Here is a 27,576-nt window from a genome sequence, read left to right on the forward strand (position 1 = left end):
GCTTCTGGTGCAACGGAACATCGTGATGGAAGCCAGATCACAAGGAAATGCCGTTTACCTTCCCTATTTACCTTCCCACCACAGCGGTACCTATTTATCTACTTGCACTGGTGTGCTTTCGAACTGCTAGTTTGGCAGAAGCTGGGACAGAGCAACGGGATCTCACCCTGTCACATGAATTCAAACTTCCGACCTTCTGATCGGCAAGCCCAAGAGGCTCAGTGGTTTAGACCACAGCACCACCCGCGTTCGTCATGATAACTTTAGTTAACACCAAGGCTTTGTTCAGCTGGAACTTACCATAACTCCATTCCAGCACCTCTCAAGTGGGTGCCATTGGCATTCTAAGAGAACAAGGGAGGTGTTCATGGTGATTTCTGGCACCTCTTTTTCTAGAAAAATAGCACTGGAACACCAAAAGTAAAATATGCTTTCTCTCCTCGTTTTCTTTTGCAAATGATTCTTAAACTTGTGTGTGCGCGTCCATGCGTGTTTGCAGATGGTTCTGTAAAATTATCAGGGGACATTACATAGCTCAGTAGAAGAGCATAGATTTTATGCATTTTCAGTTCCCCGTTTCAGAACTTAGTATCGCCAGCTAAAGTTATATTCAGCTCCAGAACAAAATTTCCTCAGTAGTTCAGTCAAATTATCAGCCCTGGGTGTCCATTCTGATGGATGCAAACAGCTTCAGAAGTACCATTTCCCCCATTTCTAATTGCAGTGCAGGGGCGTAGGCGGGGGTGTGAGCCTCCCCTGTTCCATCATGTAGGGGGGTGTCAAAAAGGAACAATTACTGCCCTACTAGGGCGGTTCATAAAAAAAAACACCTTTTTTTAAAAAAATGCCTGCTCCAAAGGTCTTATCTTACTACACTAGGGATTATATAGCTATATCTGAAATTTCATGCATATCAATTAATATCTTGATCCTCCTCTACAAAAATAACTGTTTACTTGGCAGTTTTCATTTGTCGTGAAGGCTGAAATTTCAATTCAGTGGAGCCAAAAACACAATCCATCCTGTAGATTTACGTATCTGTCCACAGTCGCCTCCTTGTTATCAGAGGCCCATAATCCACATTACTTTGTAAGAAAATATGAAATAACGTAAAAACTATTTTTGCAGGCAATAATAATAATAAAATCAATGTGTGTGTGGGGGGGGTGACAAGAAATTTTCCGCCCGGGGTACCACCTGGCCTTCCAATGCCTTTGTTGCAGTGGACTGACATACCAACATGGTATTGGTAGTGGGAGTAGCTTTAATGGGCATGCTGCTAGTGTTGATCTTTTGTACCCTACAGGTCCAGTGGAGCATCACTAGGAAAAGACCACCACCCTTCCAGCTCCCTGGACAGAAGCACATATGATATCCCTCCTTTTCGTGTGCTTTTGTAGGTCTTCCATCATTGTAGAATTAGCTGAAATTATAAAAAAGCATAGTGAATTGTGATGTGGGCAATAGAACCAGTATGCTATGATGAAGTTGAAGAGATCTATTAAGCCTTCAACTCCACGAGCCTCGACAGATAACAGATTTCATTGATATTGCTAGCCCGGTGAGAGTTTCGGCTCGACAGGAAGTCTGTCCAGACTGTCCAATGTAATATTTTAGTTCTAAAAAGCCCAAACATCATTAAATGGAAGGGCATCTGACATTGCCGTGAGGCTGCCCTCTTGAAAAATGTGATTATCCGGTCAGGGAATTGGGCAACCCTGCACTGTCTGTTGAGGTAAAAAAAAAAATAGTCCTAACTTTCCTTGCATCTGTTCTTTTCAACTGGCACTAGGGGAAACAAGGGCAGTTATAACTGAACCAAGTCTCTATATTTCCAGTCAGAAGTGTTTAATACTCTTCAGGATGTTTCAGTTCTGAACAAGGACAAACAGCTTGCCTTTCCAGAGGTGAGGCATGGATGATGGAATATAAACTCTGTCCCAATTTTGCAGCTCAGAGTTCCACTGAGCAAACCTCCTTTAATTTATGTACAAGATAGTATTTTGTGCATTAATGTTCATGCATCCTTATTCAAAATTCAATAGGATGTTTGTGTGGAAATAAGCAACGGGGTATGACTTTGTTTACAGCTGAACACATTTCTCTGCCCACAAAGCCCTGCTCTGTTCATTCATAAGCGTTCTCCCAAACCACCTGTCACTACTTGGAAATGTCATTTTAATGTTTTATGGGCAGACCATCCTGCCTGCTTCTAGAAATGGCAGAATCACTTGAATAATTTACAGCTGTGTGTTTCTGCTCTACTTTTTTCCAAGCCCCTTTAGGCTGCAATGGGGAAAGAAAGAAATTCAAATAGGATCCTGGTGATTTGTCTGCCTGCACACTTCTGTGCCTTTTTTTCAAGTCCTCATCTAGAAAATGAACCAAAAAATGCTCCTAAATGTTGAACAGGGAGGTCAGTTCAAAAAATTGCAGGCTGTTAAAACCAAGCAGCAGCAATTCTGCAATAGGCAAATTACACACTCTGGAAAAATCCTAATCTAAAGCAAGCAGGCTGGCACTCACTGTAAAGGAATAGATAACAGCTCAAAAACATTGCAAAAATGTTTTGGTTAGAAAGTTTTCCAAATCAGAAGGTATAATCTATAACACTTTGAGGGAAGAAACAATCTGAGGTCTGTTTATTATGGACTTGGTGTTGCTCATGCAAGCATGTTTTTTTGCAGTCTCCACATCAAAAGACAGATTGTCTGCAGAAACAGTAGATCTGGATTAAATGGGGAAATAATATGGAACATAGTTTTGATGATGATAACATCTGGACTCTGCACACAAAAAAACCCTTGTGTGCATGAACATCACTGTGCTGTGTTGAAGCTTCTGAGCCGCCGCGGAGATTGCTCCTGCTACTCATTTTCAAAAAGCATAGCAGACACTGAAACCCCAGGTATATGGCAGGAGTTGTCAGAATTACTCTTACTATTCCAGTTTTGTTTTCCTTTGATTAATATGCCGAAATAAATGTAGGAATGATATTTTATTCTTGGTGTGACAAGCTGTCCAGTCAAAATGGATTCCCAGGATTGCTGGGCTGGGCAACAGTGAGAAAACAACCTTTGTAATTTATGAAGCTGAACATTAGCCAGCTCCTTTCGGAAATGTCACCAAGTTGCCCTAGGATGTAAAAGGAGACCATGGATCATAGAACTGGAAGGGAACATGAGGTTCATCTAGTCTAGCGCCCTGTAATGCAGGAGATGTTTCAGCTAACAGCCCAACTGTTTCTTAGTCTTCTTTTCCTGAATAGCAAACCTAACAAAGCATTTCCTACCCTGAGCTCCTTTGGGAGGGTGGGCATGATATGCATTTTGGAAATAAATCAATGCGTCCCTTTCACTTTTGTGCTCCGACATTGCTTCTGTGCTCCGCCATGTTGTATGAGCATGTCATCTCTGAATATCAGCGTTCTTTGCTTGGAAAGCATGGGAAGCAATTGGTAACCTTTACTGACGAGTTTGAGATCATTATGTCGGAAAGAATCCCTCCCAGAGATTGGGAGTGGGTGGATGTATGGGGCAGAACATTTGGATGGGGGGCTCCTTCAGTGCCAGCCAGCATGGATAATATCAGGGACACAAGGCTTTGTAGTCCAACAACATCAGGGAGCACATGCATGTTCTACTCCGAGCAGTGGCCCAGAAACATTTTGGGTTCTTGTTTTCAAAGTGCATCTTGGGGGCAGTGGGACTACCAAGTATACTTTACCAAGCTTGGAATAGTCCATACATTGGCTTTTAAAGCAAGGTAGAAAAGAAAATAACTTTGCTTGACTGCCTTCTAACCCATATCAGTAAGTTGCTCAAATCCTCAGACTTTCACCCCTTCCCATTCCGAAGATCTCCAATATTCAACCCTCCCCATTTCATAGTGAACAAGACCCAGTGGAGATGGAGAGTGGGGACTTTTGCCCAGTCCTAGCTGACTATTCCCGATGAAATCTCTTTCCTAAAACTGTAATTCTAAACATACATACCAGGGAATAAACCATACTCAAAAAAAGTGGAATTTAATTCCAAGCTAAATTCCATAGCATTTCACCATACATGAACCAAAATATTTTAGAAGTGGATAACTTTTTTAATTTATTAAAGAAAAAATTCACTAGAGAGTTGAAGAAAAATGTCCAGTACTTTTTCATGTTGGTTGAAATGCATTGATAATCAGGGCATATAACGATGCACCTTAATTCTGGGACAGCAGTTTAATTTTACTCATAAAATATAAAAGACAATAAAGTATGGAGGTCAGCAGTGCTTTGCTTTAGGAAATACTATCATTATGATTTAGATATCGGACATAAGTTAACTCAAAATCAATATTTGAAGCTTGTACTATATTTAAATTACAGTGCTGAAAAGTACATTAAAAATTCTGACACCTCTTATGAAACAAAAAAGAAATTCAGGAAATAAACAATGTACAGTATACCTTCCAAATACGTTTCTTTTTTTTAATTTCAGCTGTGCCCTTTGGGTACATTCCATGATGCAATAGATTACTAAAGAATATGGTTCTCATTTCCCATTTGTAAGAAAACTAATATAAAATTCAGCAGCCATGATTAGCATAGCAACTTGAATAAGAATGTGCTTTCCCTTCTACATCAATAGACATATCCAGCAATTCCAGTGTGACTCAGCAGGGCTGGCCCTACCATTAGACAGAGTAAGGCAGCTGCCTCAGGTGGCAGATGCTGCTGGGCAGGAAGCGGTGGTGAGATGTTGGATGATAGAGGAGTCTGTGCCAGATGGCTGCCCTGCACCTCCTAAGCGAGCCTGCTGGCCTCAGATGTCATAAAGAATACTTCCCTGTGGTCTAATTGGCTTCTATATATGGAACTGGTGTCTTGTCCTTTGCCTCAGACAGCCCTGGGAATCAGGAGTACAAGGAAGCAGGTGCAAATGAGCATCCAAATGCAAGCTAGGATATATTATAATGCTTTCCCATGCCAGCTTTTGTCTGAAATGATATATCCCCCCCCCCAGTGCTTTTTTTTAAAAAAGGGAAAAAGGTGCTGGCACTCACCCTGAAGTTGTTACAGTAAATGCCACATTTTTAATGGGGGTGTGTTTGCCAGTACTGTGTACCCTTAAGTACCCCTGGGAAAAAGCACTGTATCTCCCCCAAAGTGGGTCACAAATGATAAAATAAAATAAATTCATTTTTTCTGATATTAATGTTCAATTAATACACAAGTGTGGGAGGTACAACAAAGTTAGCACTGCAAATCAAGCATTCTGTAGGTTAGAGTGTCATGAAGTGTCACCAGGCTCAGGATTTGAGTGGCTGGCTAAGACAAACAAGGGGGGGTAGAGGATGATAGTGTTGGTTCAAGGGGAAAGGGGCATATAGAAAAGAGAATTCCCTGGATGCAGAGTTCCAATTTCCGAGCTTCGGTGAAACAACCCTAGCAGAAATTTTAAATCACAAAATATGCAGCAAAGTAAAGTGTGGAAATATAGGTTGTCAGACCTTTCAAATGTGCCCTTGTGGGTTCCAAAACTTTCCTCTTCCCTTAGTATAGAAAAATACCATATATCTGGTAAGTTAGAATGGTTTACTTACAAACTCTCCAAAGGTCAAATTCATGTGCTTTTCCATACAGCATTCATAAAAAGTTGCACAGGCAGTTAAACTTGACTTCAAATATCTAAAGGGCTGCCTTGTGGAAGATAGAGCAAGCTTGTTTTCTCTTGCTCTGGAGGAAAGGCTCCAAACCAATGGCTGCAAGTTACAGGAAAAGAGATTCTGACGAAACATTAGGAAGAAGAGCTGTTCAACAATGGAATGGACTCTCTCAAAATGTGGTGGACTCTCCTTTTTTGGAGGTTTTTAAGCAGAGGTTGGATGGCCAACTGTCATTAATGCTTTAGTTGAGATTCCTGCATTGAAAGGATTGGACTAAATGAGGTTCCTTCCAACTCTACAATTCTATTACTTCATGTGTTACTTAGACTTAAGCATGTTGGTGATATGAGGTTGGTTATCCCACAGATTGGGAGTGGCTGAAATCAGGGAACAGTGGGTATTTTCCCTTCCCAGGATATAGCTGCCCCAGCTGGTGAAGCAGGACTCTCATCTCCCCTCTTGCCTTCCAGTGAAAGAAGCAAAGTAATGGAATACGGGGAGGGTGTCAGCCAACTGCTAGGGGTGGAGGAACTAGAGTAAGAATGGGACATGGTGCCATGCCCATCACTGGCAGCAGATGCATCTTCTTGAATGCAGCAAGCACCTGCCACACTCAACAGTCTCACAAGACAGAAGGAGGAGGAGGAGGAGGAGGAGGAGGAGGAGGAGGAGGAGGGGTTGGATTTGATATCCCACTTTATCACTACCCTAAGGAGTCTCAAAGCGGCTAACAATCTCCTTTCCCTTCCTCCCCCACAACTCTGTGAGGTGAGTGGGGCTGAGAGTGTGACTAGCCCAAGGTCACCCAGCAGCTGCATGTGGAGGAGCGGGAACGCGAACCCGGTTCACCAGATTACGAGTTTACTGCTCTTAACCACTACACCATGCTGGCTCTCTTGCAGATAAGCTAGCCTTGCCCTGTCTTTAAAAGCTTGATGGGTTGTTGTGCCAACTTGTTGGGACAACTCCATTGTTTCCTTGCAGTTCTTTTCTCCTTGCCCTGATCTTGAACTCCTTGAACTTGGGCTGCTGCTTTTAGCCTGGCTAGCATCACTCCTCCTGTCATTTGGTCTCAGCACAGCAGCTATGAGCAATAGCAACTTTCCTTTCGTCGTGGTGTGGATGGGAGCCAAGACAGAGGGTTTGGGAGCACAAGGAACACATGAAATGGGAGTAACAGCCTTGAATCTTCTAGTAAGCCCTTCTTGTGCTCCCTTGCAGTCACCTCTGATCTCTGCATGCATGCAAGGCTACTTCTCTTTCTGGATCTGATATGTTGGTTTTTGTGTGGGAAAATTCCTTGATTTCCTGTATGGTTTTAGAATGTGTTTGGTAGCTACTCACTTTCCTTAATGTTGGTGGTGCAAACATAAAGTCTTTGTGCTGTTCATGAAGCAGTAGTTACACCTTCTGCAATTGCCAGATTTGAGATTATAAGTGAGCAAACATAGCAGTATGGTGCCTAAATGAACCAGGTCTGCTTGGATTGTTCAGTAATCTTTGAAGATGAACTGAGGCAGCAATCTGTACCTCCACCTGCTGGGGAGTTTCAGAATTGTTAATAGGTCTTAAATAACACTTCAGGCTATGTTTACGTTTGTTTAAGGAATATGCCACGGGAAAGGCAAAATAAGTGATCCCTGCCATTGTTCAGGATTTTGAGCTACACTTTGCAGGGTCTGTTAAAAGATAGCCACATATTTGACTTCAGCCACCCCCATGGATACTGCTCAGTAACTGGGGATAGGCAAAACTATCGTTTTCTGTGTCTCTCATATTCTCCTTTTTCCAAATGCTGTTCTCCCATGAACAGAGATTTTTTACAGTCCTCATCAGCATTTCTTCAAATATACACATTTTTGTATGTAAATTTGCCCAATATACATACATTTTTGAAAGGCCATTTCCCATTTATGTATGTTAATATGCACTAATATATGCATTTTATGCACTAATATATGCATTTTAATATGCACTAATATATGCATTTTTAAGCACACTTTTCCCTCACTAATGCATTGCCCCAATTGTTTCAATGATCTGGGCACAGTCCCTTGAAATATAGTCATGATTCTCACACCAAAATGAATGGGACAGAAATTGCTTCTGACTAAATCCCATTCCATTGCTTTCAGTGCATTGCTTTTGCTAGATTGCACCTTTATCTTATTTCATCTGCTATTTCTGTTCGTCAAAACCTATACTATTTTATTTTTGTTGGACTACAAATTCAAAAGTCCCCACTTCTAGACCTCCCCTAAGAAGCAATTTCTAGTGCTGTGTTTTCTTGACCATGTGCTTCAAATATTGACCTTTACTGGCTAGATGACTCATCATCCTTAGATTAGTAGCCTCAATAAAGGAATACTGCCCTTTTATTACTTTTTCTCTCTCTTTTTTTCAACCAAAAGATCCTTTGCTGTTGTAAGGATTAAAACTTTCTAACATAAAGCCTCATTTATCAGCTTTTGATAAACAGTAGGTTAGAGAACGACATGTGCCACAGGGGGGAAAAGGATACAACATTTTAAAAGAACTGTTGGTCATAGACATCTCCATGCCAAGACAAAGGTGTAGTGGGTTCTTATCTGTGAGATGTTGTTTGCAGATGATGCGGCATTGACAATACTCTGAGGAAGCTCCACAGAGATTCATCAACCATCAATGCTGAGCTGGACAAGCGTATTGGCAAGGCAGCTATGGCAATGGCTTGCCCTCTCCAAAAGGGTATGGGAGAATGTGATGCTGAAGTCCAATACCAAGGTAAAGTTCTACCAGGCTTTCATGCTGAGCACACTGCTTTATGGAAGTGAGTCATAGGCAACTGATACCCATTACTCCTAAGTAATGCCTCAACACCTTCTGCATGCACTGTAGCAGGAACATTTTGGGCCTCACATGACAGGACAGAGTCTCAAAGAAATATGTTCTCTCCCAAGTCCACATTCCCAGCATGTTCACATTCCTGTCTCGGCGATGTCTATGCTGGTTTGGTTGTGTACATACAACAGAAGATTGCAGGATCGCCAAGGATGTGTTCTACACGGAGCTGGCTTCAGGCACCAGGCCCATTGCCACACCAAGTCTGTGTTACAAAGATGTCTGCAAACATTGCATGAAGGCTAGCGACATCAACCTAGTTGTGTGAGAATCCCTTGGAGTCAACTGCAGCATATGCGTATAGAAAACAATTCAGCCCAAAAAAACACCCCAAGATGTAAACAATAAACAATTTTAAATTATTTCCTTTCTTTAAAAAGTAAGCACATCATACATACACAGAGAGAGACATTTTATAGGCAACCATTCTAAACAAATAGCATCTGCAGCAGGGCAAAACAGGTGTCACTATCAGTAGTGCACTAGAGCGCTACCATATCCCGACAAATACAGTCTATTTTACCCATAGCCACTGCATAAAATAGGAGCCTTGGATGAAGGGCCCAACCACTCAACATTGGTACAAACACCAACAGATCTGTTGTATTGCTGGTGTCCACAGCAAGCCCACACAGGGATAACGTTCCATGGAGGAGATAAAAACAAAATAATCAGTCAGTTCAATTGGACTTCTTCCGTAGTATTTCAATCCACTGCTTGGAAGAAATGCAAAAATGAATGAATGAATGAATGAATGAATGAATGAAGCCCTAAAATGAATAAAGGATCTACTGCAGTGGCATATGCTGGGTTCACATGTATTACAAAAGCAATTCACAGGAAAACATACATTTATGATCTTTGGCTCATCAACGAACCATAACACAGACCTTCTTTCAAGAATCACTTTATTTCTGACAAATGTTTATATTTTCTATGTACTATCTGTTTCCCCCCCTCTCAAGTGAATATACATTTATTCCATGTACAATGAAGATGCTCAAGGCAGCATTACCAAAATTGTAGCCACATGATATTTAGAGGAGAAAAAAGAAAACATCTTGATGCACAGGTCCTGCTGTGCATAACAGCAATCACATTCCTTCATAATCACTGATTGATGGGATTTAGCAGATAAGCAGTGGAATCTGAAGAGTAACAAATAACAAATTCTATACATAAAAAGTGCAGTGTTTTATTGCCTATTGTGCAGAAGCTATCTGTTTATGATTTGTGTTCTTGTCGCTTTTTGCCATCTCCCGTTTAAATAATAAATAGAAGAGAAACTTCATTGTACAGCAAAAAGTTATTTTAAGAAATCCTGCCTTTCAGATTGCTTAATCTGTTAAGACAAACTGATGCCATCAAGATCTTGGTGTATTGTCACAGGTTTTAATAAGAATTCATTCCTTACTATTCACCACTATTTTAACCTCTCCATTCATCTACTTTGCGGTTAGAATGCTCCCGAAGTTACTTCGGAAAAGCTGCAGAGAGATAGCAGCTTTACATGGCTTGATGGCTTGGCAGCCTAACAACTGAATTGCTCTCATTGGCAATGGAAGAAACAGACTGGAGAGAAGTTAGGTGTATATATTGCACACATCTTGGTCCATTGTGTGTCTCTGTGTATGAATATATGTTCTACAATGTGACATTATAATGTAGAAGGAATGTATTTGTTAAAGGAACAGAGTTGGGGGGTTTCATCCTCACTTAAATGACCAGCAGCAAGATTGTGTCATTCATTTTATGAAAGCACTTGCATCTGCATAGGATGTAGAATCCATGTCATAATAATCTTCCAGTTTCCAATGCAACGTTTCAAAGGTGGGTCGTTCTTTGGGCTCAACATTCCAGCATTGCAGCATGATGTTATACAGCTCTTGAGGACAGTTTTCTGGTTGAGGGATTCTGTACCCTTGATCCAGTCTCTGGAGTACTTGAACACCTGTCAAACCTAAAATAGAATGGTTTTCAAAATAATAGAGTGGTTTTCAATAATTGATGATGATGATGATGAAACTAAAGCATGTATAAAGTGATAGTTCATACAGATAATTCTCTGTGGTGATTCTACAAACATCATTGATCTAGAATGCATTCATTATAGGAACCTCCACTTAATTCTTTTTAATCTCTGTGTGAACCTAGAATCAGCATCTTTAACTCACTCCCTTCCTTCCTTCCTTCTTTCCTTCCTAGCAGATTGGCCTAGGTGCACAGCCAGTTGGCTAAAAAAAATCACAGAAAACTGAATTGGTTCGATGGAAGACTGGATCCTTCGGATCAATATAGTGGGGGGGAGGGGAGTCTAGCAAGACCCACCAAGGAAATGGCTTTGCAATTACTACTTTTGAACAAAGCACTCACCTGAATAAGGCATCTTTCCATATGTGGTTATTTCAAACAGGAGTATTCCGAATGACCAGACATCAGATTTGATGCTAAACTTATTGGAGCGGATTGCTTCGGGAGCAGTCCATTTCACAGGCAGTTTTGTTTCATGTTTGGCTTCGTACACATTTTCATTTTCTAGCTATCATATGCACACACACAAAAACACAATGTCAGAATATAAAGAAGAGCTGAAGAAGAAGAGTTTGGATTTGATATCCCGCTTTATCACTACCCGAAGGAGTCTCAAAGCGGCTAACAATCTCCTTTCCCCTCTTCCCCCACAACAGACACCCTGTGAGGTGAGTGGGGCTGAGAGACTTCAGAGAAGTGTGACTAGCCCAAGGTCACCCAGCAGCTGCATGTGGAGGAGCGGAGACGCGAACCAGGTTCCCCAGATTAGGAGTCGACCGCTCTTAACCACTACACCACACTGGCTCTCTCCAAACAGTGAATTTATAGGATTAGATGGTTTCAACAGTGTTTGGTTCTATATACATTTTGTTTTGCGTAGAAGAGAAGGGAGCTTGAAATTTGAAATTGATTCAAACACATCCTTCAATTTCCTTATGCCTCTTTGTGATGCCTAAAAACTACAATTGAAGCGCTTTCCCTCAAAGAACTCATCACTGCTGGTGTTAAGGTTGCATAAGTCACAATACAGTACATTCCCACCCCCACATAACGAAAGGAGTAAGAGTAACTGTACAGTTCCTCAGAAAAGGACACAGGGAAATGGGATGGGGTTGGAAGCAATCAAAACGGCATGAGAATGTGGGAGAAGGAATACTGGGGCAAAAATTGCAGCTTTTAGCAGCCATACAGTGGTTTAAGTTCTAGGAACAGCCAAACAAAATGGAGGGATTAAAAATATGCATGGATGGAGCTGTGCCCATCAAATGGGAGGTGGAAAAGATCTTCAAGGTAGAAAATAGGAATGAATTGAAGGATGGAGAATCTGCCAAACTGGTGTATATGCTATAGGCCCATGATTGGCACTTCTTGAGATAAGTGAGGATGGTCACGGTGACAGTAAAAGCTTTTTTGGTCTTGTCTGCAATTTATATTTTTAAAAAACCTGTTGCTTGGGTTCTAAGAAAATAGACTTTGAATGGGGGGGAGTAGCCAGCTGTAAGCAGGGGGAAGGGATGGATAACATTCTTTTCATGAACTTCAATAATAATAATAATAATAATTTTATTTATACCCCACCCATCTGGCTAGGTTTCCTCAGACACTCTGGGGAAGTTAACCTATCTTAGGATTCAAGCTAGAGCAACAGACTTCCATGGACACCATGATTTTCCCCCTCTCCTGTCCCTTCCAGCTACCTGTGCACTTTCAAAATCAATTCCAGAAGGTGGGTGGGGGAGCCCCCACTGTGGAACCATGCATGCAGAGCTTTGGATTCCACCCAATAAACAGCATTTTCCTTGTTTTAAAAAGCTGTTGTCTCCTTTTTAGGGCTCCATGGAGAGTACAGGTTATAAACCTCGTATTAATTATAGCAAAATTGTTCACTCATTGTTAACCACAATGTCAAAAATCAATGGGATTTTAAAGATGTGCCTTGCCAGCCAGAGCTAGGGAGACAGAATTTTTCATTCATTCGTTCATTCCTTGGCCTTGTTTTGCCAAGCGTACATGCAGTATTGAAACGCCCATCATTAATTGGGGCCTACTACTGAGAATCCCGACTTTGGCAATGACAGCAGCACAAGCCTCCCGCTGGCACCAGAGGCACAGGACTCATGTCTGGCCTTCCGTGAGAAGACAAGGCGACAGCGAGAGCTAATGCATTCAGGAACCTTTGTTTTGTGATTAATTGCTGGCACCAAAGGGCCATTGACTTTGATAATCATCGCTTAAACAGTTCCAGGACTAAAAAATACAGACTGTGAGAGATTTAAATTAATATATTGGTTCCGAGTGGCAACAATTAATTTAGGCAAAGTACGTTGACAGACATCAGAGAATAAATAGAGAATTGTTTACTTGTAATTGAGGTTTTCAGGGGTTAGTCTGTTTCCTTCCTGAGACCTGTTTTCTAAGACTTTTATTGCTTGAGACTTGGGAAAGATTTAAATTAATATATTGGTTCAGAGTGGCACCAATTAATTTAGGCAAAGTAAGCTGACAGACACTGGAGACTAAATGGAGAATTGTTTATTTGTAATTGAGGTTTTCAGAGGTTAGTCTGTTTCCTTCCTGAGACCCATTTTCTAAGACTTTTATTGCTTAAGAGTTGGGAGCACATTAGGATGCTTCTCAATTTTTAAATGAAGACTGCAGGTGCTGCTGCAAACAGCATGTCTTTATTTCATTTTCTTGATCTCCAGGACCAATTTAAAAAAAACACACACAAAGCAAAGGAAGAGTATACTTATCCCCAGATTTTAAAAAAGAAAAGAACTCCCATGTTACTGTTATTTATCATTTCATTCACAGACTATACTTCATTTTAAAAAAATCACATAGTGATTCACAAGTACTGTAATAATATAAGATATACAGCATCAATCAAATAATATAAAACAACACACACACCCAAAAAAACTCTCACTTAAACACAAAACAACATTAAGATAATAGATTCAAATAGACCATTTAACACATCAGGGGTTCTCAAAGACCTAGTTCAAATTAACAGCATCATGACTAACCATAGAGCAGGATAAAGATGAGTGACTGGAGTAAATTGTGAACTACAGCCTACCTTGAAAACTCGGGCAAGTCCAAAATCTGCCACTTTGTAAACATTGTGATCACCAACAAGGACATTTCTGGCTGCCAAGTCACGGTGAATGTAGTTCTGAGATTCAAGATAAGCCATTCCTGAGGCAACCTGAGCAGCCATGTCCACCTGTTGTGGCAAATGGATCCTGGCTCCTGCATCATCTGTGAATAAATTGTAATGTGATTGTGCAGGTACATATGTATATACAAGGCCCGAGACAGCTAGTCAGCAGGAACGACAATGTGATTTCGGAAAACAAAGTCAAGGATTGTGTTAGTGCTACTTTGAAAAGTTTTTCGACATTCTCCCCCCCCCCCCCAATTCTCCAGCAAATACAGAGAAAAGAGTTGCTTTCTAAAATTAGCACAGGAGAGAGAAGATGACAATGAAATTCTCATGCATGTGAAGCTGGGCTTTTATTGTATTTACCCTACTTTTGTTTTAGATTTAATATGTATATCTCACTTTTCTAATGCAATTACAAAGCAGCAATATATAATGTTGACTATACAAAATGCAAAATTCCATATGGAATATAATAACATCAGGAGCAAGTATATTGCACCTGCTGTTCCTCATGCCATCCTCAATGAAACATAGGCTCAAGGACTCTGACCCAGATCCCCCCCCCCCAGATATTATCCTTCCCCTGGTATGTGTCCAAAGGCAGCCACTCAAGGCACTAGCCCCACACATTTAGAATCTCCCTTGCCACATCTGTCAATCAAAGGAAAAAAATCATTCCCTAGAATGCCAATTTTCTATCATTTCTCCCGGGCAGGCACAAGTAATAATAATAATAATAATAATAATAATAATAATAATAATAATAATATATAATTATTATTATACCCCGCCCATCTGGCTGGGCTTCCCCTGCCACTCTGGGTGGCTTCCAACAAACATTAAAATACATCAAATATCACAGATTAAAAACTTCCCTAAACAGGGCTGCCTTCAGGTATTTTCTAAATGTGAGGTAGTTGTTTATCTCTCTGACCTCTGATGGGAGGGTGTTCCACAGGGCGGGTGCCACTACCGAGAAGGCCCTCTGCCTGGTTCCCTGTAGCTTTACTTCTCGCAGTGAGGGAACCGCCAGAAGGCCCTTGGCGCTGGACCTCAGTGTCCGGGCAGAACGATGGGGGTGGAGACGCTCCTTCAGGTACACTGGACCGAGGCCGTTTAGGGCTTTAAAGGTCAGCACCAACACTTTGAATTGTGCTCGGAAACGTACTGGGAGCCAATGTAGGTCTTTCAAGTCTGGTGTTATGTGGTCTCGGCGGCCGCTCCCAGTCACCAGTCTAGCTGCCACATTCTGGATTAGTTGTAGTTTCCGGGTCACCTTCAAAGGTAGCCTCACATAGAGCGCATTGCAGTAATCCAAGTGGGAGATAACCAGAGCATGCACCACTCTGGCGAGGCAGTCCGCAGGCAGGTAGGGTCTCAGCCTGCGTATCAGATGGAGCTGATAGACAGATGTGCTGGACACAGAATTAACCTGAGCCTCCATGGACAGCTGTGAGTCCAAAATGACTCCCAGGCTGCGCACCTGGTCTTTCAGGGGCACGGTTACCCCATTTAGGACCAGGGAGTCCTCCACACCTGCCCGCCTCCTGTCCCCCCAAAACAGTACTTCTGTCTTGTCAGAATTCAATCTCAATCTGTTAGCTGCCATCCATCCTCCAACTGCCGCCAGGCACTCACACAGGCCCTTCACCGCCTTCACTGGTTCTGATTTGAAAGAGAGGTAGAGCTGGGTATCTGATGAACACCCAGCCCAAACCCCCTGTCAAGGAGACAGGTGGTCGGTTTCACTCGTCCAAGCAGCCTGTCCACATCCTCGGAGGTAACAGATTGGAATTGATCCCAGAACATGACTACACAGGGCTCTCCCGCCCCGGCCCTGCTCCCATGGAGGAGTCTACCTCTTTCCGAATCTGAGCGACTTTATCTGCAAAAAAACTTTGCAAAAGCATTGCAGGAGATCTGCAAGACCAAATGAGGAAACTGACAACCTTAACACCGCTTGTGGAAACTACAAGCCTTGTCCCAATGAAATAAATAACACATGGATAGGACTGTGCTGCTCAGCAACTGTTAAGATTTATCTTCAAGTGTAGCTGAAATATTACAAACACCGTATTATGTGAGGCAAGGTCTCCATAGCGAACAGAAACCTGCATAGGCTCTCCTTGACAACCATTTCCTAATTGAGAGTATTTGTCTTATTGTAACAAGAATCATTGTGTCTTTCTTATGGCAATTTTGTTTCACCTTGAAATGCAACTTACTATTTGCTATACATTCTGCACACTGAAGAAGCAACTTTTCCTCTGTAGCTTTTCCATCAATTTGTTTGCACACCCACAAAGAAGTGGTGTTTCATGTACTGTATTTACTTTCTGCCCAGCCTATAGATCTCATAAGAAAACGGTCTGCTTCATAGTATTGCTTATGTGATTTAAAGGGTTGGGCTTTTAAATGGGCTCTCAGGATGTGCACGCACTGCTGTGACATTACTTGTCTCTGAGCATGAAAGTTAGATACAATGGGGTGGCATTTTAGCAGGGCTGCATTTTACTTCCGTTATCACATGGATCCACATGTGGAGACTTAAATGAAAAGTTCATCTTTGTGAGAAAATACTTTGTCTGGAAATTCTTGAGTTTCTTCAGTATACATGGGACAAAATTGGAACGGGGGCAATGGAATACAAATGCCCCACAGATTCAAAAAGTCTCACTTGGTTCAAGTTGGTCCCGGAAATTTCGGTCTGGTTTGAAATGCTGCAAGCCCCATTCCCACTTGCTAACTTCCCTCTCTGGCTAGTTATGTCTACTCCCCCCCCCCAAAAAAAAATTTCTTGCACAAAGAAAAGGACTTGGCATACATGAAGCTATGCTTCTGGCTATTTGCAGAAGTATAATTTCTTGCCAAGCATTATAGTACGTACTTGAATCAGAACTAGGTCCCAAGGAGCATAAAATGTGAAGGGTTTTTTTTTATCTGCTTCTCAGCTCAGTTCAGAAGGCACAGAAAGCTGTAAATGCCACTAGCATGTCTAGGAGCATCATTACTAGTTAAGGACAGGTCCCCCAAGGCCTCTCCTTTGTCCTTGTGGCTACCCCTGAATTTTAGAGAACCAGACTTCTAAAATGCTTGCAGGGCCTCCATAAACTCAGAAGGCTTTCCACTTTGCACCCTCCACGTGTTGAAAGGCAATGGAAACAATTGGTTTTTTTGGGGGGGGGGGATAGAGCTTGCACACTCCTCTCTGCTGCCACCCCATGCATTTTCTCTACAAATGAAAGTTAAGTTTTAAAAGGTAAAGTAGAGACTACTTTTTATGTCTAATCTAAATTCTGAGAGAACAGCGTCAGAACTGCTCCTGAGCACATCTACTCACGGGCTATTTGTCTTTGTTTTTTATCTTTTGTTTGTACAATGACTCTCCTGTAATTTTCAAGGCAACCACACGTCTCTGTTCTTATGAAGACAATACACCTCTCTGACAGGACAAACAAGCGTAGAAGACCTTGATATCTAAAATATGAGCTGACAAGGCCCAAGCATGCTTTAAAGTTACATGCTTTGATTTGGAAGCCTTCATTCCTAACCACAGGTGTGTAGGGGCTAGTTATGCTATCTTGGTGACAAGGAAAGAACACACCGTAATACAGATATTTTCACAGCACTGTTTGACAAACAGTTCAAACAATATGACTCACAAGGGTGCACCATCCAAAACCTTTTCAACACAGCATGAAGAAGAGCCTTCACTCTCATCACCTCTTTCCATGTGATGACTCTTTCCATGTGATGAAAGCAACTTTTTCCACAAATGCATGCTCAAGTGACAGGCAGAAGTATCGTGCAAGCAGTGGTGTGAGAACTGGACTCAAGACCAGGAAGATCTGGGTTCAAATCCCTGCTTAATTCTTAGCATTTCTTCATCTAAACTACCTTAGGGGTGCTGTGGGGATAGAATATACCGTGTTTCTCATATTATAAGACACGTCTTATATTTATTTTTTCCTCAAAAAAACACACTATGGCTTATTTTCAAGGGATGTCTTATTTTTTTCCTCCTCCTCCTGCTGCGGCCGGCATTGCTGCTGCGCCTATCACTATGTCTTATTTTCGGGGTATGGCTTATATTCCTTGAATGCTTAAAATCCTGCTATGGCTTATTTTATGGGTATGTCTTAAAATATGAGAAACAGGGTATATAAACAGAAATACAGAAATGTGGATAAGAAATAAAATGAAAACTCCAAATCGGTCATTACACTTCCCTTTGAAAACTACCCCACAGATCATTTCCTGTTAATCTATTTTAAATCTGCCACATGTTAAGGAAAAGTAGTCAATCAGTACTTAAACCTGCATGCATTTTACAGACCATCTGTGATGGGATAGCCATGTACTGGAAAGAAAAGGCAAACAAGGTACTGTATCATCCTCACCACACATTCCAGCAATCTCAGTGAAGTTATGCTGCTTGCAAAATAAATAAGAGCAGTTCTCGCTTGCAAAGGTAAGCTTTGGGGATGTAGAGCTCCAGCGCCATTCGGCAGTGTAGTTTGGGCTCACGTCTGCAGGTTCCTGGAGCTGGACCTCAGTGTCCAGACAGAATAATGGGGATGGAGATGCTCCTTCAGGTATACTGGACTGAGTGTCAGGATCTCCTACTTTTGAGTAGGACCCTGGTAGAGACACATGCCCGTCTGGCACGTTCTCTCCCTCCTGGTAGATCGTTCGGGAGCTTCAAAAGCGTCCTTCAGCCTGAACATCACAGTGACTGATGCCTTGGAGACATCAGCACACTTACGTATCCGCAGAGGAACTCAGTAGCACAGCATTTTGGCTAATCTATGTTTATTTACATATAAACACACATGGAACACTGCAACATGGCTCCCTCTCTCTCTAGCATCAAACAGCAAAGAGAAAGAACAAAGGACAATAGTTCCACTTCAAAGAACACAGTAAGACAAACATCCTGTCTACGTCACTTCCCATTCCTGTGAAAACAAAACACATACCGTCATGTGATAGACAACAAACCCATGACTGCACACGGGGAATGAATCTCCAACACCGAGGCCGTAATCTTTTCACATGCCCAACACATATGAAAAAAACGTTCCCTTCAGAAAGGGATGGATGGGTAAGAGAAAGGGACAATTTGATTTATTCCAAATGTTTTGGAATAAAAGTTCTTTTATTGTTTCAAATGTAAGAACTGTGAAGAAAAAAATTTATATTTAAAAATGTAAATAGTCTATCTAAACATAGAAAAAGACCACCTGTCCATTTTGTGGATTCCCCACCAATCTATACAGCTTGTCAGAGTTTATTGAGGTCCTCATCTCTTTTCCCTCTCTTTTTTATTAGCGCATTTGCTATACTACAAGCAGTACACAGTATCGCTAAATGAAATGTTTCCTACTCACTCTGGAGGTATTCTAGCAGACTTCCATGTCTCATCAGTTCTGTAATAATATAAATTGGATCCTCTAAAGTGCAAACAGCATAGAGCTGTATGAGCTTTGGGTGTCTCAGATTCTTCATCATCTGTGCTTCCCTGAGGAAGTCTTTTGGATCCATTGAACCTGAAATGAGAACAGCAACAAAAGAAAATTAGCCCCTGTTATTAAGGGCCATCCTTGTCTGCCCCGCAGTCTTGTGTAAATGACGAGCGCTACTGCCTTTCGCTTTGCAAAGTACGATGTTCAAGGAAGGAATTCATGCAGGTGAAATGAAAAAGGAGAACACAGGTTTTGTAATTTTCTCGGGGTTTAATACAAAAATAATAACTCTAATAACTGTAGATCGGGTTTTTTCGCCCATCATAAAGGCTATTGGTCATTTTATGACTAAAATGGTAGTCACAATGTTTTATTGGTTTAACTGCTGTTCCCGGAGTACTAGAAATGTAACCATGATTAGAAACAGTGCAATAATTTCCAACATCTTAAGTTGCCTGCATCGGATCAATCCCTCTAGGTACAAACCCAAGCAATAATGATTCACTTCTTCCAAGCTACATTGTTGAAGCTCATTATACCTTGGGATAGAGCATGTTTATTACTTAGAATTATTGACCTTATCAGCAAAGGGGCAAAACACAAAGTTCTGATGCACCTATCATGCCGTAAATGTGCCAGACGGAGTTAAGACTTGAAAAGGACTTATAAAAGTAGTGCAGATATAGATGGGAAAATGCAATACTATACAAAGCTCAATGGTGGCAGTCAACAGAAAATAAAAGTCCCAATAACGTAATGCCTTTATGCAAATTTATGGTGCAACCACACTTGGAAAACTGTACACTTCTTGTCTCCCCCCCCCTCAAAAAGAATATTGCAAAGCAGAAAAAGGCAACCAAAATGATCAGGGGGCTAGAAAAACATTTGGAGCTTTATAGCTCAGTAGGAGCGGGGACCCAGGTGGCGCTGTGGTTAAACCACTGAGCCTAGGGCTTGCTGATCAGAAGGTTGGCGGTTCGAATCCCTGTGACAGGGTGAGCTCCCGTTGCTTGGTACCAGCTCCTGCCAACCTAGCAGTTCGAAAGCACGTCAAAATGCAAGTAGATAAATACAGCGGGAAGGTAAATGGTGTTTCCATGTGCTGCTCTGGTTTGCCAGAAGCGGCTTTGTCATGCTGGCCACATGACCTGGAAGCTATACACCGGCTCCCTCGGCCAATAATGCGAGATGAGCGCGCAACCCCAGAGTCGGTCACGACTGGACCTAATGGTCAGGGGTCCCTTTACCTTTACCTAGCTCAATAGGAAAGATGACTACCGTAAGTGAGGGAACGTGATGGATGTACGGTATATAAAATGATCAGAAAATGTGGAGAACGTTGGTAGGGAGAAATTGTTTCCTCCCTTCTGCATCATACTAGAACTTGGAACCAACCAATAAAGGTGAATAGAGATTCAGCACAGACAAAAGGAATTAGTTCTTCACACAGCATAGTTAATTAAATTGGGAAATTTGCTACACAATGCAGTGAGCACCACTCACTTGGATAGCTTTAAAGGGGGGGGTTAAACAGATAAGATATTCATGGCAACTAGTTGTGATGGCACCATTTGCTCCTGTGTCGGAGGCAGCACAGTACCTCTAAATACCAGTTCCTGGGTAACACAAGAAGGAGAGTGTTGTTCTGGTCATGTCTCTAGCTAAATATCTATTGGACAGTCAGTATGGAATGCAGCCTACTCTTGCAAGGCATTGTTTTGTCTGAAACCCACCCACCCCTTAATTACAAGAGCTTCTGGAAAATTAAAGGGCTTCTGGAAAATATTCAACAGCAATTGAATCCAGCAGCAGAGCTGGTGCCAACGTACATATAAATGGCTGTTACAACATGATGGGTGAACCTGTCTTACAAATGCATCTGGCAGCATTTTGGGGGGTGGGGGTGAGGAATACAAACCCAACATGGATGTATTAATAAAATATCTCAATGCTTCATGGGACTGCATTGCTTTTATAAAGATTGCTGCCAGTTTAATTAGGAATCTTGTGCCTCTCTCTGTGAGGTTAATTGAAGCCCTTTCTAAAATGTAGAGGCTGCAGACTAATCATTTAGACTTTTAATCCAGCAATTGCAGGATCAAAGATCAATTTTTAACCAATCTTCGGTAGGGAGGATGGTTTGGAGTAAATGCAGTTCTATCTTATGAAACTCTTTAATTGTGTGGCATTGCAACCATCAGTGTTCCTAGAAATAATGTCCCTATGCTATCTTTTATTAAATGGATAAATTGCTTCCTCCCCTACTTCACAATAAATACTTTATTATTACACTTCTATAATAGACCAACACTGTGTACAATAAAGGGCATATATTTCAACAAGTCTTTGACGGGTGCCTTTCCAATCATCTGCCAACATGAAAATAAATTTTTAAAAAATATTTATGATAAGTTGTAAATAAAGTGCTCTAAGTGCTTCAAAGACATGAATTAAAACAAATAGATGTTTTTCCCAAGCCTGTTAATACAATTAATTTTTAAAAGGCAACACATGACATACACGGTTTGAGCAAATACATCTGATATTACTTTCAAATTCCCCATGTATTGTATATTGCCAGGAGAATTTAAGTAAATCTTGTCAGTATTCAGGTGATTTTTTTCAAAGGACAGTGGCTATTTGCTTTTCTCTTTAATAAAAACTAAAGTGAAATCCTGTGGCCACTAGCTTCAGTTGTACCATCGCTCTGCCCAAAATGTCATGTCACTAATCACATTTTAGCACTGCAAATAGATATAAGAGAATTTATGATTGAGAGGATTGGAAACTATAATGGACTCCATACAGCCAGATACCCCTCTCTACTTACCATCCAGGCAAACAAGAAGGGCTATCAGGCTTCAATGATACGTTCCAGCATAAACAATTCTGGAGGGTGCAAAAGCTATACCAGTGAAGGGTTTGGCTTGGAGGGAGTGGTTTGGTGAGAATTGTGGGGGCCACACTGAGAAGTCCAAAGGCCTGATATTTCCTACCCCTGCTCTAGGCCAATATAATCATGATGTTGCAGCTGTGTGTTGATTGGTTCCTTGTTTGCATCAGTACACAATGTCATGATTGGTGGGTGGAGTGTTTAGGGATTCCACTAGAAATGGCTACATTCGCATTTGTTTCTCCATTCCCACCTTTTTTGAAATATTTTTATTAGGTTTTTGAGAATAAGTAAATACATAAGCAAGAGATGTTGCCTGTTGAATAGGGAATGCAGATACAATTGCACAACACTATTATACTGTATTCCTAAAATCATTATCTGTTGACATTGATGCTATGCAAGTGCAAACGATCACAGCTGCCTTATACCAGTATTAGTCCTAGTAAACACCACGTGGTGTCTGCAAGCTTCTCTCATTTATCCTTATGTGTGGTGTATTGTTACTTCATAAGTGGGAAAGTGGCTTGCTTTAGGCTATTCATTCAGTGCATGGCTAAATAACTGGCAAAACTGAAAATTGTGATAAATGGAGCAACTAGATTCTCCAAACGTATGATCATCAAATAGGTGAGAAGCCCTGAAAAGAGACCAAATGAGCCCTCGCCCCACCAGGTTCAGAGGAATCCCCTAACCTTGATCCAAAAAAAGGGTATTTTTCCAAACATTATATTGCATCATAAGCTTTCACTCCCCTAAGTTTAAAAAGGCACTCACAACATAGGGCGAGAAGGGAAAAAAAATGTTGCTTGGATAGAGAACTGAAAAAGCCCCTCTGGCTTTGCAAAAGCTCGTGCACATATCTAAGAAGGCACTCCAGACTGATATCCTTGTACATAAGAGCTTTTAAAAGAATGGAGGAGATAGGCTGATGGAAATTTATATTAACAGTAAATAACTGCGGTTCTGGGCGCATTTTCAAGAACATAAAGAAAAAGAACCATTATATGCTTTAAAATAATATCTGCCATGAGCAGAAGATGAACCAGTTCTATTTCCGTCATCTACTCCCGTGGTGAATCTATTTGTCCTTCATTCTTGATTGTGTAAGATCTTTTGCACCAAAAGCAAAATAAAAATTGCTAGCAGAATAATCAAATTCAATGTTTGAATAAGCAGGAAATGCAGTATACACAATGAGGCTACAAACAGCATTTTCAATTTGTTTGTCAGTGTCAATCATCCATACATTGAAGTCAGTGGCATTGCAATGGGGGTGGGGGGGGCGGTGCGCTCCCGGTGCCACGTCTCCGGGGGTGACAAGGCAGTGCCCCACCGTGACGGCGCGAGCAGCCATCACGCCACCGCAGCCGCATGTGGAGGATCCTCCGTTCACGGCTGCAGTCGCGAGCAGAGGACCCTGGCACCGCGCCGCCGGCAAACCGCTATGTAGCTTGCTTGTGCGGCATCACTATGTACGCCACATGCATTATATGTAGCGATGCCACACATGCGTGCTACGTAGCGACGCCCTGCCCAAGGGTACACACCATGTTCCTATATTTAGATTTTATGCAGATTTTGAGGGTGAAATAGTCAGAGGTGTTCTTCGACATACCTGGTTTTAGTGTCTTAATTGCCACCGGTGTGGTATTGTTCCATAATCCTTCCCAGACCTCGCCAAACTGGCCAGAACCTAGTCTTTTTAAGAGCTGTAGAGAATTTCGGTCGATCTCCCACTGATCCACAGTTTGGTATGACAAATCGTAAGTTGCTGGAACTTCTGTCTGCGTAGGATTAAAAATGGCACACATAAATTATGTGCTTTTCTTTTTTAAAAACAACAACAACCAAAACAACTTTATCTATCCAAGTACTGTATGCCGATTTAAGAGAGTGTGTGCTAAACAGAACGTGGGGGCAGTAAACCAAAGAGAACTTCCCACAAGCAGCCAGGTGCCTCTCTATATGGCACTTCCTCCCAGGAAAACAGGAAGGTCCGGTCTTAATGATGAAGCAGAAGGAAACTATTGCTTTGGACAGCAGACGCTAAAGGCCAGAGCTACTTCCTTGCTGCCAATCTCCATTTTCTATGTTATTTTTATTTTTTGAGAAACAGGGAAGCATCATTTCGACACTTCAGTTTCAAAGATATCAAGAGCTGGTACCTCTTCCTGGTCCCACAATTGTCCCCTGCAGTGCAAACGGGCAGAAACAGGGAGTGACGGATGGACTGCACTGTTTACTGTTGGGTTCTTCACATTACAACAGAAGCCATAGCACCATCCCTTCTCCTGTGACCACACTGGCTATACGCCAGTACTGACCCATTTTTTGAGGATTTATATTATTGTTGTTTTGGACAACAATTCCCATCATCCCTGACCACTGGTCCTGTTAGCTAGGGACCATGGGAGTTGTAGGCCAAAACATCTGGAGGGCCGCAGTTTGGGGATGCCTGTTGTAGGGAGTGGCACAGACCTGCAAACTGCATATGTTGACAGGAAAGGATAGGATCCATTCTGCTGTGTCTCCCACTCCCCCGATATAATTGTATGGATTCAAATGCTTAGCTGTCCCATCAAAAATAAGAAAAGTCAACTTGTGTAGCAGAATCAATATGGTTCATAGAAATCAAGGGGTAGTTGCCCAAGTTACAGTTACAAGACCTTTATTATTAATTAACACTGTTTGAAAATTAACATTATTTGAAAATGTTTCTTTTGTTTACATGCAATCTGTGCTGCTTTCAGGAGACCTTTTTTCAAGGATAATCAAAAGCTGTGCATGCAATCATAGGCAACACTGTTGTACTGTATGTTCCATCTTCATTTGACTTATTTCTTTACTTTTTAAAATTAATTTTAATTCCGCTTTTTAGAAGGATCTCCTCACAAAGCGGCAAGCAGAGCATAGAGCAACAATGCAAAGCGCAATTTTAAACTTTCAGTTATAAAACAGCCCCAAACCTTAACATTTGCCAATACATAAAAGCTACAGTCTGCCCAGCACAGCTGTGAGACACAATATAAACAGCATAAAACAACATTGCCACATTAGCAGCCCACTTAAAACTGCACCGTAACAGTGGCAGAGAACAGATGTCCTTCAGATGCTGCTTGAAAATCTGGTGGGTGGAGAGAGGCTTGCTTGATCTCGCTTAGAAGCCAATTCACAGTTGTGGGGCCACTGCCAAGGAAGCCCTTTCCTCCATACCCACCAAATTGATGGCTTTCATAGATGGGCACACAGCAGGGTCTCTGATGTGAACCAGAGTTGTGTGTTTTTTGTCTCAGGGGGATTTGCTTTTGGTTGTGGTCACTTCAACTTTGTAGACAGATTGGAATGGGTTCAGAGGAGGATAATGGAGATACTTCTTTTAGAATCTGAAAGATTCTTATATCCCTAGATTAGGAAGAGAGAGAGAGAACCAGGCAAGCTTTTAGATTAGAATAACGAAATATTGCCTGTAGGAATCTGATGGGGTTCTGAGTTCTTGTTTTTCAGTCAGTACATATAGACAGCTAGAGTCATAAGGGTGGCAATTCCATCTCAATATGGGTTTATACTGTGACTTCATAAGTAACATGCTGGCATGTTCTCCCCAGGCCACACAATTATTTCTCAAACAATGCATGGCTCTCCTGTTTTCATTATCATTGATATGCCATCCCATGTCACGGTGCAGTTATGTATGATTTCTTAAACTATTATCATGGCTGGAAGGAGGGTTAAGTACTTATCAATTCAATCATCAAAAGTTCACTCCATTTTGAAACAAAAATGTCCTGAATTAGCTCTACCTTTACACATGGCCTCCCAAGCTTTACGCACAGCCCGTCGCTGGAACGACTGTAGTATCTGACAAAAGCATTCAAGGTTGGGAAAGTTTTCCTTTTCGTCACAAAAAAGCCACCATTCTCCAGACGTCGGATTCGATAGTGCTTCACAACCTTCCCGTCCCGTACTAGAAAAATAAAAACGAAGGAACAGAGGAAAAACTGCCTTATTCCAAGTCAGGATGTTGAGCCATTCACAGTGGTACCTCGAGTTACAAACGCCTCAGGTTACAAACTCAACTAACCTGGAAGAGTTACCTCGAGTTGAGAACTACCAGAATGAGAACGGAAATTGTGTGTCAGTGGCACAGCGGCAGCAAGAGGCCCCATTAGCGAAAGCACACCTCTAGTTAAGAACAGTTTCAGGTTATGAACGGACCTCCAGAACAAATTAAGTTCGTAACTAGAGGTGCCACTGTAGTTCAGTGTTGTCCATTCTGACTGACAGATGCTCTCTAGCATCCAGGCACGGAACATTTCCCAACTCTACCCACAGGTGCCAGAGATGGAACCTGAATTATTCTACAAGCAAAGCAGATCCCCTTCCACTGAGCTACGACCCTTCCCCTAAGGAAGGCATTGTGAAGATTTGCATAAAAACTACACACATCATAATATAGTATAGTCAAGTATCCCACCAGGAAACTTTCCTCCTAAATGAGTCTCCAGTGACCCAGTCTTAGGAGCTTATGCCCTGAATAGTGTATTATGTAATGATAGAGGAATAATAATAATAATAATAATAATAATAATAATAATAATAATAATACAGTCATACCTCGGTTTGAGTACTTTCAGTTTAAGTACTCCGTGGACCATAGCTGCCAAGTTATCCCTTTTTTTAATTGATTTTCCCTTATGCTGAATAGGCTTCCTCGCGAGAAAAGGGAAAACTTGGCAGCTATGCCGTGGACCCGTCTGGAATGGATTAATCCACTTTCCATTACTTTCAATGGGAAAGTTTGCTTCAGGTTAAGTACGCTTCAGGTTAAGTACGGACTTCCAGAACCAATTACACTCATACCTCAGGTTAAGTACGCTTCAGGTTGAGTACTCTGCGGACCCGTCTGGAACGGATTAATCCCCTTTGCATTACTTTCAATGGGAAAGTTCGCTTCGGGTTAAGTACAGACTTCCAGAACCAATTGTGTACTTAAACTGAGGTACCACTATAATAATAATAATACAACACATATGTTTCTAGTGGATGCAACTGGGAACCCCCCGACAAAGTTAAAGTCTGTTTTAAAGGTTTGTTTTCCCTCTGCCAGGCATGGGCTTCCTCAGCTGGAAATAGCCATGCTCTTGAATGAAGCTTGAAATAAGGATTGACTTCTTATAATTTTGCTTGCTCTGTAAGACCTTTATATCCCTATTTATTTACCATTATGCATTACTTGCATTACTTGTTCGGTCCCAGCTCCTGCCAACCTAGCAGTTTGAAAGCACGTCAAAGTGCAAGTAAATAAATAGGTACCGCTACAGCGGGAAGGTAAACGGTGTTTCTGTGTGCTGCTCTGGTTCGCCAGAAGCAGCTTAGTCATGTTGGCCACATGACCTGGAAGCTGTACGCCGGCTCCTTCGGCCAATAACACGAGATGAGCGCCACAACCCTTAATGGTCAGGGGTCCCTTCACCTTTATTACTTGC

At 41.7% G+C, this 27,576-nt stretch overlaps 1 protein-coding gene across 1 annotated transcript in view; it reads right to left on the bottom strand.

Annotated features, from left to right (window-relative positions):
* Window positions 1-3,109: 3,109 nt before the first annotated feature.
* FRK (fyn related Src family tyrosine kinase) overlaps window positions 3,110-27,576 on the bottom strand; it is a 43,833-nt gene continuing 19,366 nt past the window's right edge. The window contains exons 3-8 of the mRNA XM_035109118.2: window positions 25,891-26,054; window positions 23,706-23,874; window positions 19,120-19,278; window positions 13,643-13,824; window positions 10,903-11,068; window positions 3,110-10,489 (exon numbers count right to left, since the gene is read on the bottom strand). Of these exons, the coding sequence (XP_034965009.1) occupies window positions 10,275-10,489; window positions 10,903-11,068; window positions 13,643-13,824; window positions 19,120-19,278; window positions 23,706-23,874; window positions 25,891-26,054 (1,055 nt within the window). The 3' untranslated portion in view covers window positions 3,110-10,274. The remainder of the gene's footprint in view (window positions 10,490-10,902; window positions 11,069-13,642; window positions 13,825-19,119; window positions 19,279-23,705; window positions 23,875-25,890; window positions 26,055-27,576) is intronic.

Source organism: Zootoca vivipara, chromosome 3 (genome assembly GCF_963506605.1).
Source record: "Zootoca vivipara chromosome 3, rZooViv1.1, whole genome shotgun sequence".
Taxonomy (NCBI): Eukaryota; Metazoa; Chordata; class Lepidosauria; order Squamata; family Lacertidae; genus Zootoca; species Zootoca vivipara.